Here is a 19,733-nt window from a genome sequence, read left to right on the forward strand (position 1 = left end):
TTTTCAAATTGTAGTGTTACACACTTTTGATGTGTCTTTTCATTCAATCATGGGAGAATTCTATGAGGTGGTATAATAATCTTATTTTATTATCAAGGAAACAGGCACAGAGAGATTAAAATAATTAGGCTAGGATGCAGCAGAGCTATGACTTGAAGTTGTGCTTGATTCCAAAGCCCATGCTCTCTAAACAATATGGAAAAATAGTTTAGCGAGCACAGTATTTTCGTTTATCTGTGGCTGGGGAAACAAGGAATCTCCCAGAGTAGGTGGGCATTCTGTGAAAGAGAGAACTGTAGGGTGAAGGAAGACACAGGGAGAATTCAGAGGTGGAGTTTTATAGCATTGGTGTGACACAGAGGCAAAATTATCTATCTACAACATTCCTAATGTCAGGGAAATCTAATTACCACATTACCATATTAATTTGTAATTTTAGAATGTAATTTTAGATAGCAAGTCTGCTTATTGAGAAGGGCTTTGTGGTGGTGCCATCTGCACACGTGAAATTCCCTGGAGGCAATAGGCCTGTTTGCTAGAATGATCCTGGGTTCGAGGATGGAAATCTCTTGCCTGGAAAGACACCAGGCCTGTTTCCTGTGTGCTACAGCCAAGGACAAAACCTGAGAGTGGACTCAGCTACCTTTTTATGTTCTAACTCCTCTAACATACTTTGTAACATCTCCTGGACTAGCTTTAGTTATACTCTAATGACTACATGACTGAATTGTGGTATTCTGAATTTGTAAGGCATGGGGGGATTCTAGCTGTAAGGCAAATGACAAAGAGGAAAATCTCTGGCAAACTCTTTCTAATGCCTCAGATGTTGGAGTTGGAGTCTGGCCCAGTTCTAACAGTTTCTGTCGATGTGGGATTTGAACAACGCTTTTCTGGTTTTCTTGAGCCTAAGAAATACTCAGGGAGCTTGTTAAATTGGACTGGGGTTCAGGTGCATGTTTAGCATTTTGAGGAATTCTTTTTCTTTTTCTTTTTTTTAAGGATGTACTAGGGATTGAACCCAGAATCTTGTACATGGGAAGCAGGCACTCACTCACTGAGCTATATCCGCTCTCCATTTTTAGAGAAATTCTAATGCAGGTTGTCAGAGTCCAGACACAAAGAACACTGATCTAGAATGAAGTATGGTGGTGGTGATGTTTGGGGGATTAATTCCTGCTTCGGCTAGTCCAGAATACTCAAAGAGGAGAAAGTAGTTTTGCGTATAAAGCAGGCAGGACTGGGAAGTGGATATGGCCCAACAGATAGGGTGTCCGCCTGCCACATGGGAGGTCTGTGGTTCAAATCCCGGGCCTCCTTGACCCGTGTGATGAGCTGGCCCACGTGCAGTGCTGATGTGCACAAGGAGTGCCCTGCCATGCAGGGGTGTCCCCCACGTAGGGGAGCCCCACGCACAAGGAATGCGCCCTATAAGGAGAGCTTCCCAGCGTGAAAGAAAGTGCAGCCTGCCCAGGAGTGGCGCCGCACACACGGAGAGCTGACACAGCAAAATGACGCAACAAAACGAGACACAGATTCTGGGTGCCGCTGACAAGAATACAAGCAGACACAGAAGAACACACAGCAAACGGACACAGAGAGCAGACAACTGGGGGGAGGGACAGGGAGGGAAGGGGAGATAAATAAATTAAAAAAAAAAAAAAAGCAGGTAGGACTGCCTTGAGCTCTGTTCCAGGATCCCAGTCCCTAAAGTAAAAATGGAGTCACAGGTTGGTCTGAGAAGCACTACTAAACTTAGAATATTTTCTAAGTAAAAAAAAAAAAAAAGAATATTTTCAGCCAACAGACAGTTCTTGGGTTCTCCTTCCTGGTCTGGCATTTGTGCCTTTGAAGATTTGCTAAGAACTTGATTAATCAATCATCTGGAGGGAGTAAAGAATTTCGGAGTTACCCTTTTTGGGTACTGACCTCTGCATCCAATGCTCTATTGAGCACAGGCCTGGGACATAGTCTCTGGTTCAGCAAAGTTGATACTCTAATGATATATGGGGCTGTGTTGCAGAATAATAATAACTAATTTCACAGTTTTCAAAAGGATGAAGTGGGAAAATATACATGAAGCACCGAGCTGACTGTCTGCCATGAAGGCGAGGGATGTGCCTGCAGCATTTTTGCCTTGCAGGTGTCCAGAGTAAATACCGTGGCTCTGGTTAAGCTGTGTCCTCCTTTTCTTCACAGCTCCATAAACATCCCTCCTCTAACTGGAAGGGGATTTAACTAGGACAGATAGGGGAAGATTTTTCTTCATTCAACAGTATATAAGAAAGAGGTGCTCAAAGGATTTTTGCTTTTTTCCACGTCACCTAAATAATCATTCTCAAATCTTTACTTTTTCCTTTCTTCTCTAGCCATTTCTTTGGCTGTTTGTTCTTTCCCAATTCCTGTCTAACACACAACTACACACACACTGACCCATTTCAAGGCTTCCAGTGACACACAGATCAAGGCAAGTTCCTAATCTTTTACTCCAAAGTCCAATACTAGAGTGCTCAAGCTAAATAACTTCCCTTCTATCACAGTCTCATATTTTGATTTGCTCCTCCTACTTGATGAAAACTTAGAGTAGCTCCCTTTATTGGCTCGTCCTTTATATGTTTTTTTCGGGCCCTTTCCCAAGCTGTGACACACAAAGGGAACCTTCTTTTTCAAATACTTTCTGGTCTCCCATCTTTCGTTTAGTTTTCCCACCTGACTTCAGAGATGGGATGGCTTTTCCTGGCCCTGTGCTGCACGAGCACGGAATTTCTTCAACTATGCAAGGCTCCGATGTGTGATTTAATACATTACTTGACGTTCTTACATTTTACTGTTTGTTTTTCTTCATTCAAGCAAAGCCTATTGAAATCTGACAATGTGTCAGACACTGTGCTAAGACGTTGTGGATATAAAAATGAGCAAAACGCTATTTCTGCCTAGGATGAGCTCAGCGTCTAGAGAGCAAAGGCAGATGTGTAAACATGTATTAATATATATTATAGTGTAGAGTGCTAAGTATCACACACTGTGATGTGGAGAAGAATGAACTTTCTCTGGGGGAGTTCATAGGAAGTGACACTGCCTTTAGTCTTGAAAGATAAGTAGGAGCTTGCCAAGCAGAGGTCAGAGGTGAGAGTGGGGTTGAGGGAAGAATAGGGCATCTAGGAAAGGGAATAAGAGGCTCTGAAAAGAGTGAGGAAGATCCTGACACGTTCCCCGAGGTCTGCTGGGTTCTGTGTGGTTGGATGTTTGGTGGAGTCAGTGGCAGGATGTGCAAAAGGATCAAACTGAGGGGCCCCATGAGGCAGAGAGGATGAGAACTGTTTAAACAGGGGAGTTAAGACAGTCAGGCTTCTCTCTCACACCCCACTGACCTAATGGTATGAAATCCGGGTTTTGGAGTCTTCACCGTGTGCCATTCTCGCTCAATCAGAGGTCCCTAGGGGCAGCCTCTAAGTTGAGACACCGCTTTCTTTTCAGGTCTAGAAACGGCAAGTTTGATCCCAGGGCTCACGTGTGCTTCACTTCCCAGGAAACTTGAACGCCAACGCCAATTTATTATTCCCCGACCCTGTCCTGCAAATGTTGTTTCTCTCTCCTTAACCAGAGTTGGATATATATTGACAGCTTTTGTCTCCTAAATTCCATTTTCCCTTTCGACGGTCTCTTTAGTTACGCTGACCTTGTCTTCTTTTTAAATTTTTAAATTATTTTATTTTTATTTTTTTTAAGATACATACATCACACACAACTGATCTTGTCTTTTAGAGCTGGTCGGCGCTTGGGCTCGACCCACTTTGCGTTTTAATCGCTCAGACAGAGCCAGCTCCACGCCCACCAGTAGCCACGCCCATTCTAGGGGGTGCCGAGCCAGAAAGTTTGTCCTCAGCAGCGCGCCGTACTGATGGTGGCAGTGCGCAGGCGCACTTCCGGCCGCTAGGGGCGTGTTCTTCTCTTCCCGGGTTCCGGACTTCCTGGCAGCGGAGCCACTCGGGTTCTTCAGGCTCTCCCTTCCGCCGCGGCTCGCCCCTTGCTCCGGCCTTCGCCCGGCAGTCTCTCAGTGCTCGGGACCGCTGCTACGGTCCGCACGCCTCTAACAGGGACAGATCCATGGCCGAGCGCGGCGAACTCGACCTGACCGGCGCCAAACAGAACACCGGAGTGTGGTTGGTCAAGGTACTGTTCACGCGGCTCCCGCCCGCGCTCCTTCTAGTAGGAATAGTTTGGGTGACTTGAGACTGTACCGTTCCTTGCGACTTTTAAAGTTCTCGTAGAACCGTCTCATTAGAATCTCACCTACCTGGAGAGGCAGGAAATAGCCCTTGTATTTGCATGTTAGGAACTTCGCTTAGAGAAGCAGGGTGCTTTTCAGCAAGTTAGGAGTTCGCTCTTGCTTGCCCTAACTTGCCCTGGGGTCCTGTCTTGGTGTCCACGATTTCAGCGTCACCTCTTGGTGAAACTGATTTTAGCCGTGAGTCTGTATACGGAATTCGAGAAACTTTTGCTTTCTGTACGATCCTCTGGGCTGGAAAGACCTGGTCCCTGTGTATCCTTAAAAGGATTCTCTTTGGTTGATGGTTCTTGATTAGCTGTCAGGGGAGCGCCGAACTCGTGGGAGAAGAGGCCATTGGATGAGTGTTCTTTAAGGGCACTTCGGGTCTCGTGAAACTTAACGTCAATCAATGTTTTATTTAAAGACGGTTTCGTATTTCGGTTCTTTCATTTGCTATCTGGTAGCCCTTAGTAAGCACAGTATTTGTGTTTGATTTTTTCATATCGGGGAGTGCTGTCTCTTGAGTTAGAGAAGACATATGCATGTTCGGAATATGATCATGACATTCTTTGAGCCTCAACAAAATGCAGGGATGCTTGGTTTGTTAGTACTTTAACTGTCTTATCATATGGATGAGTCCTCATCAGTTAAGTTTCAGAGAGCTCCTTCTTGCCCACTTTTCTAATATAACTCCTTTATAGTCGTTTGCTAGCATTTCATACCTGTATTCTTTGAAGCATTGGTCACAGTCTCAAGAAATTCTATGTTCATTAGTTCAGTGTTGGTGATCCTCCTCCTCCCAACACACAAATAGTCACATTCCATGAAAACAGGATCCTTGCACATCACACCCAGAATAATGTTTGACACATGGTAGTTGCTTAACAAATATTTGATAATGAATGCATGATCTCTCTTTCTTCAACCCTCCCATAGTCTGTGGCACTCATTTGACTTATTGCACAGCCACATCAGTGTAACTTAAAAGGATGGAGAAAATGGGCACCAGTTTTAGTTTGCTAAAACTTGCTCAAAGCAATATACTAGGAATAGGTTGACTTTTACAATGGAGTTTTATTGGCTTGCAAACTTACAGTTCTGAGGCCGAGAAAAGTGTCCAAATCAGGGCATCAGCAGGCTGTTTTTTCCTCCCTCCAACTGGCTGCTGGTGATTCTGGACTCCTCTGTCTCCTAGCAAGGGACATGGTGGCATCTGCCAGTCTCCCTTCTTCTCTGTGCACCGTTGCCCACAACTTCTGGCTTTGTGGCTTTCTCTCAGCCTCTGCAGGGTTTTCTCTGTCTCTCTCTCTCCATATTCATCCCGTTTATAAAGGATTCCAGGAAGAGGATTAAGACCCACTCCAGGCCATGCTCTACTGAAGTAAACTAATCAATAGGTCTTACCTACAATGAGGTTTCCACCCACAGGAATGGGTTGCCCCTAAGGACATGATTTTCTGGGGTTCATAAAAGCCTGAAACTACCACACTCGCATTCCCTGGGCCCCATAAAGACATGTGGAAATATACTAATTCCATCATAATATCCTCAGACCTTAAATCATTTCGACAACAGTGTTAAGTACAAAGTCTCATCAAAATTGTTTATGGATACAGTCTGTCCTGGGCCACAATTCCTCTTTGGCTGTGGACCTGTGAAACTCAAAAAAGTTATCTGCTTCCAGTATTGAATGGAGGGACAGTCTTAGGATACATGTTCCCATTACTATAGGGAAAAATTGGAAGGAAAACATGAGTCACATGTCCCAAATAGTTCCAAAAATCTGCAGGACATACTCCATTAGATGTCAAGTTCTGAGAATCATCTGTAGAACAATGCCTTGTCTCCTTCACACTTGATGAGCAGCAGCCCCACCTTTTCCCAGGGCTTGCACAGCAGCCCTGCTCTCCCCAAATGCTGGGATGAGGGCTCTAAAATCTCCAAGATTTGGGGCGACAGCCACACACTGGGCTCCACTTTCATCAAGCATCTGGGTGGTGGCCAGACCCTGAGGCCTCATCCTCCAGACTCTGAGACCCCCATCCATTTCCCCAGAATATACTGGGCCAGACTCCTCCAGTCCCTGGGGAATGTGCTCCATCTTCTTTGAAGTTTGAGGCAGCAGCACTCTTCCTGAACAGGGCAGAAGGCACCCTCTTCAGGTGCTACATACAAGGTGGGCTTGCTCTCCTGGTCTGAGAAATTGTCTTCAGTCCAGTCTTCAGCTTCCATGGTTTTGCCTTTGAAGTCATTTTTCCTTCAATCTATCCCTTCTCTGTCTCTTTTAGTCCAGACTGGCAGTGGTTCTTTTCATACAGATCTCACAAAAACCTTGTAGGTTTCACATGCAACATGTAGGGGTCCCAACTGCCAGACAGTTGGACGTTCCACACATCCCTTTTGAATGACTGCATTTCCAGTCCTGACTTAAACTGAAATGGCTGGCTGGTTCCAAGTTTGGTTAAATCCTCCCATGGGGCACTGTTCTTGGAAGCCCAGAATTTTCCAAACCATCAGTTTCTGGTTTCTTTGTGCCTAGAAGTTCAGTTCTCAACTTATCTCTTTCTTCTTGCATTTTGCTATAAGCTGTAAGGAGAAGCCAGGCCTCATTTTCCACATTTCATTTGGAAATCTCAGCTAAATATCCAAGCTCATCATTTTGAAATTCTGTCTTCCATCTGACATCAGAACTCAATTTTGCCAAATTCTCTGTCACTTTAAAACAAGGGTGACCTTTCTTCCACTTTGCAATGGCACATACATCATTTCTGTCTAAGGCGTCATTGGAAGTACCCTTAGTGTCAATATTTCTATCATCAGTTTCTTTAAAGCAATCTAGGCCTTTTCTGCCAAGCATCTCATAATTCTTCCCACCTCTACACATTAGCCAATTAAGAAGCCTTTTTAGCATTTTTGATATTTGCAATAGAAGCACACATCTACTCCTAGTACCAAAATCTGTTTTAGTTTGCTAAAAGCTGCTGAAAGCAATAAACTGGAAATGGGTTGGCATTTACAATTAGGGTTTATTGGCTTGCGTGCTTACAGTTCCAAGGCGGAGAAAAATGTCCAAATTAAGGCATCATCAGGCGATGCTTTCTCCCTGTTGGTGATCCTGGATGCCTTTGTCAAACAGCAAGGCACGTGGCAGTGTCTGCTGGTCTCTGCCTTCTCCTCTGGGCTCCAGTGCTCACAGCTTCTGGCTTTGTGGCTTTCTTTCAGCTTCTGCGGGGTTTTCTTTCTGTCTCTCTCTCCACATTCATCTTGTTTATAAAGGACTGCAGTAAGAGGATTAGACCCATCCCAGGTCATGCTCTACTGAAGTAATCTAATCAGAAGGTCCCACCTATAATAGGTTTATATCCACAGGATGGATTAGCCCTAAGGACGTGATTTCCTGGGGTCCATAAAAGCCTCAAACTACCATAGCATCTATCAGTGGAACTGTATACTAAATGGAGGAGATTCATTAAGGAGAAGATCTTTCTTGTACGCTGAAGAAAAGAGTTTGAAAAAGTTGTGGGACTTGAGATGATACATTTGTGCTTGGAGCACAGTAAATGCTCAATGAATAATTACTTTATAGGATTTAGGTGGGTGGGTGGAGACATAGCTTATACCGTGGAGATTGGAGCAGGAATGCAAGACCCACAATGCATATTAACATGGTCTGTTCTAGAAAACAAAGAGGAGACTCTTATGCCTAGAGCAGAGAGGGTCTATGTTAAAAAAGGGTTGGAAACATATACCTAGATAGTCACATTGTGAAATGGAGATGCTGAACTTCAGTTAAAGTGATGAACCTTTGCAGGGTTTTGAGTAAGTCAGGGAGACAAACGATTCTTTCAGGGAAAAAATAAGCTTGTCAGTGTGCAGTAGGAATTAGAGGGGGAAGGTGAGCAGAGTGAGAATTAGGATGTCATTGCAGTAGCACAGGTATGGAATGATGAAGTCCGAGGAATTGGGAGACTTTCAGTTAAAATTGTCAGGATTTGGTGGCTGAGTATATGATAGCATGAAAGAATGTTATGAATGTAACACTGAAGAACTTTAAAAATGTTGGTGTTTTCCCATTTATGCCTATTTGAATACATTTTATCTCAAAAAGAATTCAACTCAAGCCAAGGACAAGTCAATGATTTGTTCTTGTTTTATAAAGATAGTTGTAATGTTTTGTTTATTCTTTGTTTGCCAGGTCATTGTCTCCTAGTATCAACTTGGCATGTATTTCTTCTTTTTCTAACCTTATATATGAAGAAAATGAATGCATTTGCAAATACATCTTTCTGGAGTGTGAAAGGAATATGTAGAATATTTCCTTTCTTGCCACTTCTTATCCTCTGATCATCTTATCTCAGAGATATTGGCAGAGGCAGAGAATTGCTAGCAAATACCCTCTATTCTAAAGCCCATCTGTGTTCCCCCTATATTAGATAATTTTTATTTTAGCTCTAGTTAAGAGAGAACCAGTAGGCAGTGATAGCTTGAACTTGTTTCTTTTATTCAGGTTAGCATGCAGTGTGATGTTCATGCTCATATTGAGAGCAAACTTGGATGTATCTTTGAAATAAAGGAATAAGTTATATGAGGTAGTGCCTCTATTTCATTTTCAGCTTTCTTTGTGTGATATTGAAAGATAACATTCTGTAGAAAGTGTCTTCATTGTTTCTCATCCAGTCAATTTGGATGGAACTGGTTACTTATTTCAAGAATACACTCTTTACATTGATATTTTTTCCTATCAATAATACCTTGACTTCTGGTCTTTGAAGCTCACTTGTTGCAAAACATATGAATTTCCTCCATGAGTCTCTCAAAGTTTGTAGGTTGTCCTCACTTATTATCTTTCTTGTACATATTTTATTCCATTATTAGGCAGCTATATAATGGGATAAATAGAGCTGTGTATATAAGATATATGGGAGTTTTGAGGAGGGGAAAATGAGTGTTTGTCTGACCAGAACAAGGAAAACTTTATGGAGACAGTAACATTAAAGAAGAGCCTATGGTATCAGTCAGAAAAGAACTTGCTAGGAAGAAGCAGAATATGTTTAGTAAAGGGCAGGTAGATTATTTACTAGAATATCCAAGACCTTCACTGCTCTGGGCTATCGAAATGTTATCTCTTAACATTATATCTTAAATCTCCAAGAGAATGATGATCCAAACAAGTTTTAAGGGTTAATGGGCATGATTGGATTTAACACTTGACAATAGCCATCATCTGCCAAAACATATAAACAGCCTAGGAATGCCACAATTTTTGTCTTGTCTGGTAGCTAGTCCCTTGTGATGTGGACTACTTTATTTGCATACTCAGTCTCATGCCACTGTTAGGTCACCAGCTGGTCACACTGCCATCACATACCTTATATCAAACCATCGTCGGATGATATTTCACAGTATTTTAGCACAATTCTCTTGTTCAGCTACTGATATTTAAACTTCTGGAAAAATCAGCTTTTTTAGTTATGGTTGGTTGGAGGGTAAGATTTGTGATGAGGAAGAGAAGGTAAAGTTGGTGAAGTTATTAAGGGTGGGATTTTTGAAAGTCATGAATACCATAGTAGGGCCTGGATTTGTAAGAAATGCTGTCTCTTTTCAGGTAATGGAGAAGTGGGGATGTTGACAAGAGCTGCTGTAGGTCTGACCAGCGTCTTCTACATGCAGAAAGATGTGTTTATAGCCCAATGAACCATCATCTTGGAAACATTTGGCTAATGTTTATTGGAGGAGAGGATTAGAATGGGTTCCATGGGAGCTGATGCTGAGATGAGATTAGCATACAGGAATTTGTTAGGGAGTGCTATTGGGATAACCTACCTGTGGAAGGGAAATGTTATAGCAGGATTGGGCAGAGCCCAGTCAAAGCTGGGGCGGATTACAGAGGGAGCTCTCCACAGCTGGAGCTATATACTCTGTCTTCCAATCATTGGATTTGGTTTGCTCAAGGAAGAGGGTGTGTGACTTTGGGTGAGGGATCTCTCTTCAGTGGACATAATATTAAAAAAGACTAAAAGCTCAGGGCTTTCTGCTGGCCACATTCCCAGCAGCTGAGGAAATAAGGCCTTCTTCAGTCCTTAAGAAGGAATATGAATGTCCCATCACAGCATCTACTACCGTGCCCTTAGTTAGTTTGTAGTTTGTAGGGATTTGGAGACTAGTTGGCAAAGAAACTTAAGGGAAATAATGCCCATACAGCTAAACTTAGTGCCTTGCCTTGAAAGGCAAGGTTGACCTTATTATTCTGCCCAACTTGTCTGAATGGGAGGGTGGATTGATTCATTCAACCAAGAAGCTTTTAGTGATTGCCAGTCACTGTGTTAGGCTCAGAGTGTATTATGGGAGTAAAAACACATGCTGTATGCTCTCATGGAGTTTATAGTATAGTGCAGGAGACAGGTATCTTTCAAATATTAGTCCTAATGAAAACATAATTATTAACAGATAAGGGCACTGAAGCAAGAAATATTGCTTTGTGTGAGTATGCATAACAAAGGAACTTGATCTAGTCTAGGGAGTTGTCTTAATTTGCCAAAGGCAGCTGATGTAAAGTACCAGAAATGGCTCCCCTTTTACAAAGGGGATTTGTTTGGGGTACAAGCTTACAGTTCTAAGGCCGTGAAAAATCCAAATCAAAGCACCATTAGGTGTGCTTTCTCACTAAAGTCAGCTACTGTTGATCCTGGCATGCTGCCACATGGTGAAGATGGGCTCCAATTTCTGCCTTCCCCTCCAGGATCTCCTGTCTTCTGGGGCCCAGCTGTTGGCAGCCAGGCATAGGGCTTGTCTAATACTGGGCCTCCTCTCTCAGTCTCAGCTTCCCTGCTCTCTTCTTTCTGAGTTCAACTATGAGCTTTCAGGCGTATGGCTTATCTCTCCTTGGGCCTCAACTCTTTGAGCCTCTCCTGGCTTCTGTTTCCCTGCAGTCCTCTCTCTCAAATGCAGGATCAATATAATGTGGCGGCTTCTTTTTCCTCTTTGTGTCTCTGTTTTTATCAGAGGGCAAGAGGGCAGAGACCCAACCTGAGTCACTGATGTAGTGCAGTCAAATAGGTCTTATGCTCATAGGAAAGGATTAGTTTGAAAATATAATCTTTCTCTTTTGGGGATTCATAAAAGAATTTCAAACTGATTAGGGACCATAAGGGTCAAGGGAGGTTTCCTTGAGGAAGTAATACTTAAGTGAGTCATTTTCTATCACCTCCTCTGGTCTTGAGGTACCTCAGTAAACATCTCTATGATACATATTACTTGGTCTCCATGTGATTTTTCATTAATGAATATAAGGATAGTAGAAACATCACAGATAACCTCACAAGTCATTTGTTGGCAGAAATGTTTTAGAGCCTTGGATTTGAGAAAATCCAGCATCCCTTGATTGAAAACACCAGGAAACTAGAAATGGATGGAAACCTCTTCAACATGAGAAAAGGGCATATATGAAAAACCCACTGCTAGCACCATACTCAATGGTGAAAGACTGAAAACTTTTTCCCTAAGCTTGGGAACAAGACAAGGATACTCATTTTCATCACTGCTATTTAACGTTGTATTGGAAGTTCCAGCCAGAGCATTTAGGCAAAAAAAGAAATAATAGACATTCAATTGGGAAGTAAGGAATAAAACTTTTCCTCATTTTCAGATGATGTGATCCTATATATAGAAAATCCTGAAAAATCTACAACTAAGTTACCATCAAAGTAGTGGGATACAAGATCAACTTGCAAATTCAGTGAGGTTTCTATATCCTAGTAATGAACAATCTGAAAAGGAAATAAAAAAATAAAACTCCATTTATAATAGCAACTGAAAGAGTCAAATATCTAGGAATAAATTTAACCAAGGCTATAAAGAACTTCTGCACAAAACTACCAAACATTGCTGAAGGAAATTAAAGAAGACCTAAAAAAAGAAATAGAAGGATAATCTTTGTCAAAGGATTGGAAGGCTAAATATTGTTAAACTGCCAAATTCTACCCAAAGTGATTTATAGATGCAATACACTCTCAAACAAAACTCCAGAAACCTTTGCAGAAATGGAAAAACCAATTATCAAATTCCTTTAAAGGGCAGAGGTCTGGGAATAGCCAAAACAAACCATCTTGAGAAAGAAAAACAAAGTTGGAGAACTCACACTTTCCAATTTCACAAACTTATTACAAAACTACAGTAATCAAAACAGCATGGTACTGGCACAAGGACAGACATATAGACCAATGGAATAGAACTGAGAGTTCAGAAATAAATACATCTTCTGGCCAACTAATTATTGACAATGATGCCAAATCCACTCAATGGGGGAAGAATAGTCTCTTCAAGAAATGATGCTGGGAAAACTGGATATCCATATGCAAAAGAATGAAGTTAGACCTCCCACCTCCCACCACATACAAAAATGAACTCAAAATGGATCAAAGACCTAAATTTAAGAACTAAAACTATAGAACTGCTAGGAGAAAACACAGGGAATATCATCAGGACCTTGTATTAAGCAGTAGATTCTTTTTTTTCTTTTCAATTGGAATTTTTTTTTCTTTATTAGAGAAATTGTTTATAGAACAAGCATGCATAAAATGCAGAATTCCTGTACACCATCCCACCACCACCATCTTGCATTGGTGTGGAACATTTGTTACAATTGGCAATAGAACGTTTTTATAATTGTACTATTAATTCAAGTTCATAGTTTAACGTAGAATTTACGTGTAGTATAGTTAAATGGATTTTTTAAAAAATTACTATTGCCATATACATAATCTTAACACTTCCCCTTTTAATTGTATTCACGTATATATTTCAGTGCTGTTAATGGTGTTCACAATGTTTTGCTAACATCACCACCATCCATTACCAAAACATTTCCATCATTCCAAATAGGAACCTTGTACATTTTTTAAGCTTTAACTTCCCATTCCTTTTTTTATTTTTTTTTTTGAGCACTGTATTTTTAAAAAAATTTTACATTAAAAAAATATAAGAGGTCCTCATATACCCCCCTCTTCACTCCTCTCACATTAACAACATCTTTTATCATCATGGCACATTCATTGCATTTGGTGAATACATTTTGGAGCACTGCTGCACCACATGGGTAATGGTTTACATTGTAGTTTACACTCCCCCAGTCTACCCAGTGGGCCATGGCAGGACGTACAATGTCCAGCATGTGTCCCTGCAGTATTACCCAGGACAACTCCAAGTCCTGAAAATGCCCCCACATCATATCTCTTTTTCCCTCTCCCACCCTCAGCAACTACCATGGCCACTTCCTCCACATCAATGCTACAATTTCTTCCATTACTAATCACAATAGCTCCATCCTATGGATCCTGGGATGGTTATGTCCATTCCACCTCTATATCGAGAGGGGGCTTAGGTTCCACATGGATACTGGATGCAATTCTTCTGCTTTCAGTTGTAGGCACTCTTGGCTCCCTGGTGTGGTGGTTGACCTTCTTTACCTCCCTGTTAGCTGGCCGGGATAAGTCCAACAAACCAGAGGGTAGGAGTTGCAAATCTGCTGACGCTTAGGGCCTGGCTGTCACGTGGACAGTCCAGAGATTCAGGTCTCCTGAGTATACAGCAACCCCAGCGCCAACCACAGGTCCAGTAAAAGTGACAGAAGCATGTGTAGAAAGGTCACATCTGAGTCTACCTCCATCACACTCAAGAACACATACTCCAAAGTAGGGCCAACTGACATGGCGCTGAACTCCAGAACTATCTGCCGTGACCACAGAACTTGTGGGTCTCTATAGCTCTCAGGAGAACCAGTACCTGGGGTTGTATCTCTACTTTGGCTGTCTTTGGGACCCTGCTGAGGTTTGTGTAAGTACAACCCCTCTGATGATCTCCCGACTCTTTTTTGGACACTCATAGCCATATAAACTCGTTTGTCCTTTCCATTTCCCGCTTTTATTCAAGATCAAAAAGTAGTTTTTAACACCTGGTATTACATGTAGGCTGAGATATTCTGCTGGTCTGAGTTGACTCTTTTATTCAAGGTCTTTTTCTAGTTACATCATCAGCTGGTGCTTGGTAGTAATCCCTCGGTGCCGGGACGCTCATCCCCGGGAGTCATGTCCCACACTGGGGGGAAGGTAATGTATTTACATGCTGAGTTTGGCTTAGAGAGTGGCCATATTTGAGCAACATGGAGGCACTCAGGAGGTAACTCTTAGGCACCCTGCAGCTCTAGGCCTAGTTCATATTTCAGGCTCACAGGCTCATAAGCATAGTAATCAGTATCAAGGGCTCGTTGTTGGACCATCCTTCTTTGTTGGCCTTTGCCATTGCACTTGGGGGATTGTTGCTGTTCCATTGGGGAATTTAATAATAGAGCTCCCATGGCTGGGAACTCAGCACTCCCTCAGTTGTTGTTTTTAACTGTAACTACTATGAAAATATCCAAACGTTTTTATGTACTCTGTATACATGTCTGGGAGAACTCCCTCCCAACCATGTGCCCCCCCCCTTCAATAATATCCCACACCAGTATTCCTCCCCTGCCATAGTTGAACCTCTCTGTGATCCAGAACTTCTTTAAAAATGAAGCCTAATATATTGCCAAGTTCCATTAATAGTAAAAGGGAATATAGTGATGGGTTTAAAGGTTAAATATAGAATACATACTAATTTAGAAAAATTAAATAAAAAATAAATTGGGGTATCAAAAATGAAAAAATGTAAAAGCTTTGTTTTGACATTTTGCCTTTCCTCACTGCATTGGGTGTTGCCCTGTATGTACAGTGGCAAGGCAATTTCTTTCATTTCTTCCTCAGTGTCTACATCCTCTCTTTTTTTTTTTCCTACTTATTAAGTTTGTCTTCACAAAAGTTTTAGATCACAGTCATTCACATATGCAATATAGGGTACTCCCATGTATCCAACATCAAACACTGTGTCCCTTCCCCAGCAATGATCTTTTTACATGTTCATATTGTATCTGCTGCAGCTGATGTACAGATATTGAAACATAGCTTTCAAACATGGTTCCATTTGGGTTTACATTATGGTTTATATTTTAGACTGTACAATTTTCTAAATTTTTGGTTACCTTATGTTTTACATGATGAAACCATGTAAACATTTTAGCTTATAGAGTTTTATGCATTTTTGGTGTAATTTAACATGTCCTGTATTGCATGATCTTGTGGAACACTTCCATTGCCCCACAGTTACACTGATTCCATCTATTCAATACCTCTCTCTCCCTCCTCTCAGGACCCACAGTGACAATCAATCTTCATTACTTGAAGGACCATATTCACAGATAGTTGCAACAGTGTTGAGGGCTTGACATACTCGACTGCCCTAATCCATTGGGAGCCACCAGTTCTCTCGAGAGATACAATTCCTTCTGTTTGAGAACATTAGTCCTCCCCAGGATGTGGGTATACCTTCATTCTCATTTTATGAGTCTCCACCCAATGATATAACCTACTATGACAAAATGAGCACTCACACACTCCCTAGAAGCCTGCCCTGTGTCAGATGCCCCCCCTTAAGCATCTTAAACAGGTAACCTTCCTTATTATATTTCCTCAAATTATAGTTTCATCCACATACCTGACAATCTTCTATGTTCAAATGTTCCCCCAGTCTCCCCCCAATTTCTTGGGCTATCTGACCCATCCTCCCATCCCCTGGCCCCTTAAGCCCGCAAAGCCCCACCCAAAAGTCTCCCCTGTGCCCCCATTTTATCCCTTCCCTGTACAAACACTTACCTCCCACATATCATAGATTTCACCCATGTACGTGTCAGCTCACAACCTTCCTTTCCCCCCAACTTCCTTTAAGCCTATCATCCCATCTCTAACTCTCTGAGACAGCTTTTTACTTATTTCATATCAGAGAGGACAGGTAGTATTTGTCCTTCAGTCCCTGGGTTGCTTCACTCAACGTAAGGTCCTCAAGATTCATCCATGTTATCACATGTGATTGTACTGTATTCCTTCTTATAGCTGAGTAGTATTCCATTGTATGTATATACCACATTTTATTTATCCATTCATCTCTTGATGGGCATTTGGGTTGGTTCCAACTTTTGGCAATAGTGAATAGTGCTGCTATGAACATCAGTGTGCATATATCGGTTTGTGTCCTTGTTTTCAGTTCTACTGGGTATATACCCAGCAATAGATGTTTCCCCAAAGAAGATATACAAATCACCAGTAAGCACATGAAGAGGTGCTCCACATTATTAGCCATTAGGGAAATGCAAATCAAAACCATAATGGAATACCATTTCACACCAACCAGAAATGGCTACTATTAAAAAAAATATCCAGATTATAATAAGTGTTAGTGAGGATGTAGAGATAGGCACTCTAGGACGTTGTTGGTAAAAATTTAAAGTGATGCAGCTGCTGTGTAAAAGTTTGGCAGTTCCTAAGAAAGTTAAGTATAGAGTTAACAAATGACCCCACAATCCCATTTCTAGGTATATATTGGAAAGAATTGAAAGTGGGGACCTTAACAGATTTTGTACACTGATGTTCATAGGAGGGTTATTCACAATAGCCAGAAGGTGGAAGCAGCCCATGTGTCTGTTAACAGAAGAATGGATAAATGAAATACACACACACACGGATATATTATTCAGCTGTAAAAGCTGTAGAAGTAGTGGAGGTTTGAAACATGCAAAAAAGTGGGTGAAATTTGAAGACTTCATGTTGAGTGACGTAAGTCAGACTCAGAAGGACAAATATATGGTATCATGAATATGTAATTCATAGAGTCAGAAATTAGAATATTGGTCTAGTTGAGGAATAGGGAGTTAATGCTCAATGGGTGGAGTTTCTGTTTGAGGTGATAGAAAATTTTTGGTAATAGATGGTATTTGCTTGATGGTAGCACAACCTTGTGAATGTAATTTTTATTAGCACCACTGAATAGAATACTTATTTGAAAGTGGTTAAATAAGGAAACTTTATATTGTAAAGATGCTACCACAGTAAAAAATAACAAAAAACAAAACAAAAATCAAACCCAACATAGAACATATAGTGCAGAGTGAACCCTAATGTAAACTATGGACTTTTTTTCCCAGCATCTGGTTAAATAAATTTTTTATGATCATTCACTTGTTTATTCAGTTTTAAAGTATATATATAAAGCATCCATTAAATGCTTAAAACAATGTAAGACACTGGGATGATCAGGATATAATTTTGCCTTAAACATCTCATGTTCTAATAAAGGAAATGAAATATGTTTTTCTTTTTTTTTGTATTCTTTACTTCAATCATTATTAGAACATTTTCATTATTTCAATAATAATAATTAAAAAACAGACCAAAAAACAAGAAAATTCTTTACCTCTCAATCTCTCTGTGCTTCCCCTGCTGTACATGGCTGCTATTTCTGGCTATTCTTAAGCATTTGTTTATTTATTTTTAAGTAGTTTTATTGAGATATTTTCACATAACCATATGATCTGTCCAAAGTGTGTTTATAATCAGTGGCATTTAGTATAAACACAATGTTGTGTATTCATCACCACAAGATTATGGAACAATTTCATTACTTCAAAAAGAAAAACCCCACACCCCTTAGCAGTCACTTCTTTATCCCTCTGTCATTCCCTAGCCTTACATAATCGCCAATCTAATTTTATCTTTATAAATTGATTATATTTATATTTTATATAAGTGGAATCATACAATGTGTAGTACTTTGTGTCTTGTTTCTTTCACTTAACATAATGTTTTTTTTTGTCTGATATTAACATCTTGTATTAACATATATTAGTTCAGTTTTAAAGAAAAATGGTCTTATATATGCAATTTTACCCATGCTCATATATTACATGCCATATTACTATGCTGTATATTCCCATTACATTTTTTAGCTCTCCTTTTAGTAATATATATGACCTTAGACTTTCCCTTTAAACCATTGTCATACCCATATAATAATACTGCTAGTTACAAACATTATGTTGTGCTTTCACCTTTTCTATTAATTTCCAAAGATTAACAGACATCCTTTTTACTCAAGTTAACCCTCAGATTTCCATTCTCTAACCTCTTTCTATTTTCGGTGACCCATATTCAGGTTATTAACTCCTTGAGATTACACAATATATTTAGTTCATAGTAGCGCAGTCATGCAGTATTTGTCCTTTTGTGTCTGGCTTGCTTCACTCAACATAATGTCCTCTAGGTTTATCCATGCTGTCATATGCATTATGACTTCATTTCTTCTTACAGCTGCATAATATTTCATTGTGTATATACACCACTGTTTTTTTTATCCATTCATCAGTTGATGGACACCTGGGTTGTTTCCAGTCTTTGGCAATCGTGAATAACACTGCTATGAACATTGGTGTGCAGTTATCTGTTCATGTCACTTCTCTCAGTTTTTCTGGGTATATACCTAGTAGTGGTATTATTGGGTCATGTGGCAAATCCATATTCATCTTCTTTAGGAATTGCCCAATGGTTCTCCACAGTGGTTGTACCATTCTACATTCTTACCAACAGTGAGTAAGTCTTCCTTTCTTTCCACATCTTCTCCAACGTTTGTAGTTCTCTGTCTTTTTAATAGTGGCCATTCTGATAGGTGTGAAATGATATCACATTGTAGTTTTGATTTGCATTTCCCTAATTGCTAGTGGTGGTGAGCATTTCTTCATGTGTGTGTTTGTTGTCATTTGTATTTCTTCTTTGGACAAATGTCTATTCAAGTCTTTTGCCCATTTTTAAATTGGGTCATTTGTCTTTTTATTATTGAGTTGTAGCATCTCTTTATATAACATGGATATTAAATCCTTATCAGATATATGATTTCTGAATATTTTTTCCCATTGAGTTGGCTGCCTTTTCACCCCTTTGACAAAGTCCTTTGAGGTGCAAAAGTGTTTAATTTTGAGGAGGTTCCATTTATCTATTTTTTCTTTTGTTGTTCATGCTTTGGGTGTAAAGTCTAAGAAGCCACCACCTACCTCAAGGTCTTTAAGATGTTTCCCTACATTTTTTCCTAGTAGTTTTGTGGCCCTGGCTTTTATATTTAGGTTTTTGATCCATTTTGAGTTGATTCTTGTGTAGGGAGTAAGACAGGGTCCTCTTTCATTCTTTTGGTTATGGATACCCAGTTCTTCTGGTATCATTTGTTGAAGAGACTGTTTTGTCCCATTAACTTGGCTTTGGAAGGTTTGTCAAAAACCATTTGGCTGTAGAGGTGAGGGTTCTTTTCTGGATTCTCAATTCTGTTCCACTGATTGATGAATCTATCTTTATGCTAGTACCATGCTACTTCTGTAGCTTTGTAATATGTCTCAGGGTCAGGCAGTGAAAGTCTTCCCTTATCACTCTTCTTTTTTACAACGTTTTTGGCTATTTGGGTGTACTTTCCCTTCCAAATGAATTTGCCCTTTCTATTTCTGTAAAGTAGGCTTGTTGAAATTTTGATTGGTGTCCCATTGAATCTATAAATCAATTTAGGTAGGATTGACATT

At 40.5% G+C, this 19,733-nt stretch overlaps 1 protein-coding gene across 1 annotated transcript in view; it reads left to right on the forward strand.

Annotated features, from left to right (window-relative positions):
- The first annotated feature begins 3,942 nt into the window (after window positions 1-3,942).
- The window catches only part of GTF2F2 (general transcription factor IIF subunit 2), a 176,281-nt gene continuing 160,490 nt past the window's right edge, over window positions 3,943-19,733 (forward strand). Inside the window, exon 1 of the mRNA XM_058276654.2 lies at window positions 3,943-4,170. Within this exon, the coding sequence (XP_058132637.1) occupies window positions 4,105-4,170 (66 nt within the window). The 5' untranslated portion in view covers window positions 3,943-4,104. The remainder of the gene's footprint in view (window positions 4,171-19,733) is intronic.

Source organism: Dasypus novemcinctus, chromosome 15 (genome assembly GCF_030445035.2).
Source record: "Dasypus novemcinctus isolate mDasNov1 chromosome 15, mDasNov1.1.hap2, whole genome shotgun sequence".
Classification (NCBI taxonomy): Eukaryota; Metazoa; Chordata; class Mammalia; order Cingulata; family Dasypodidae; genus Dasypus; species Dasypus novemcinctus.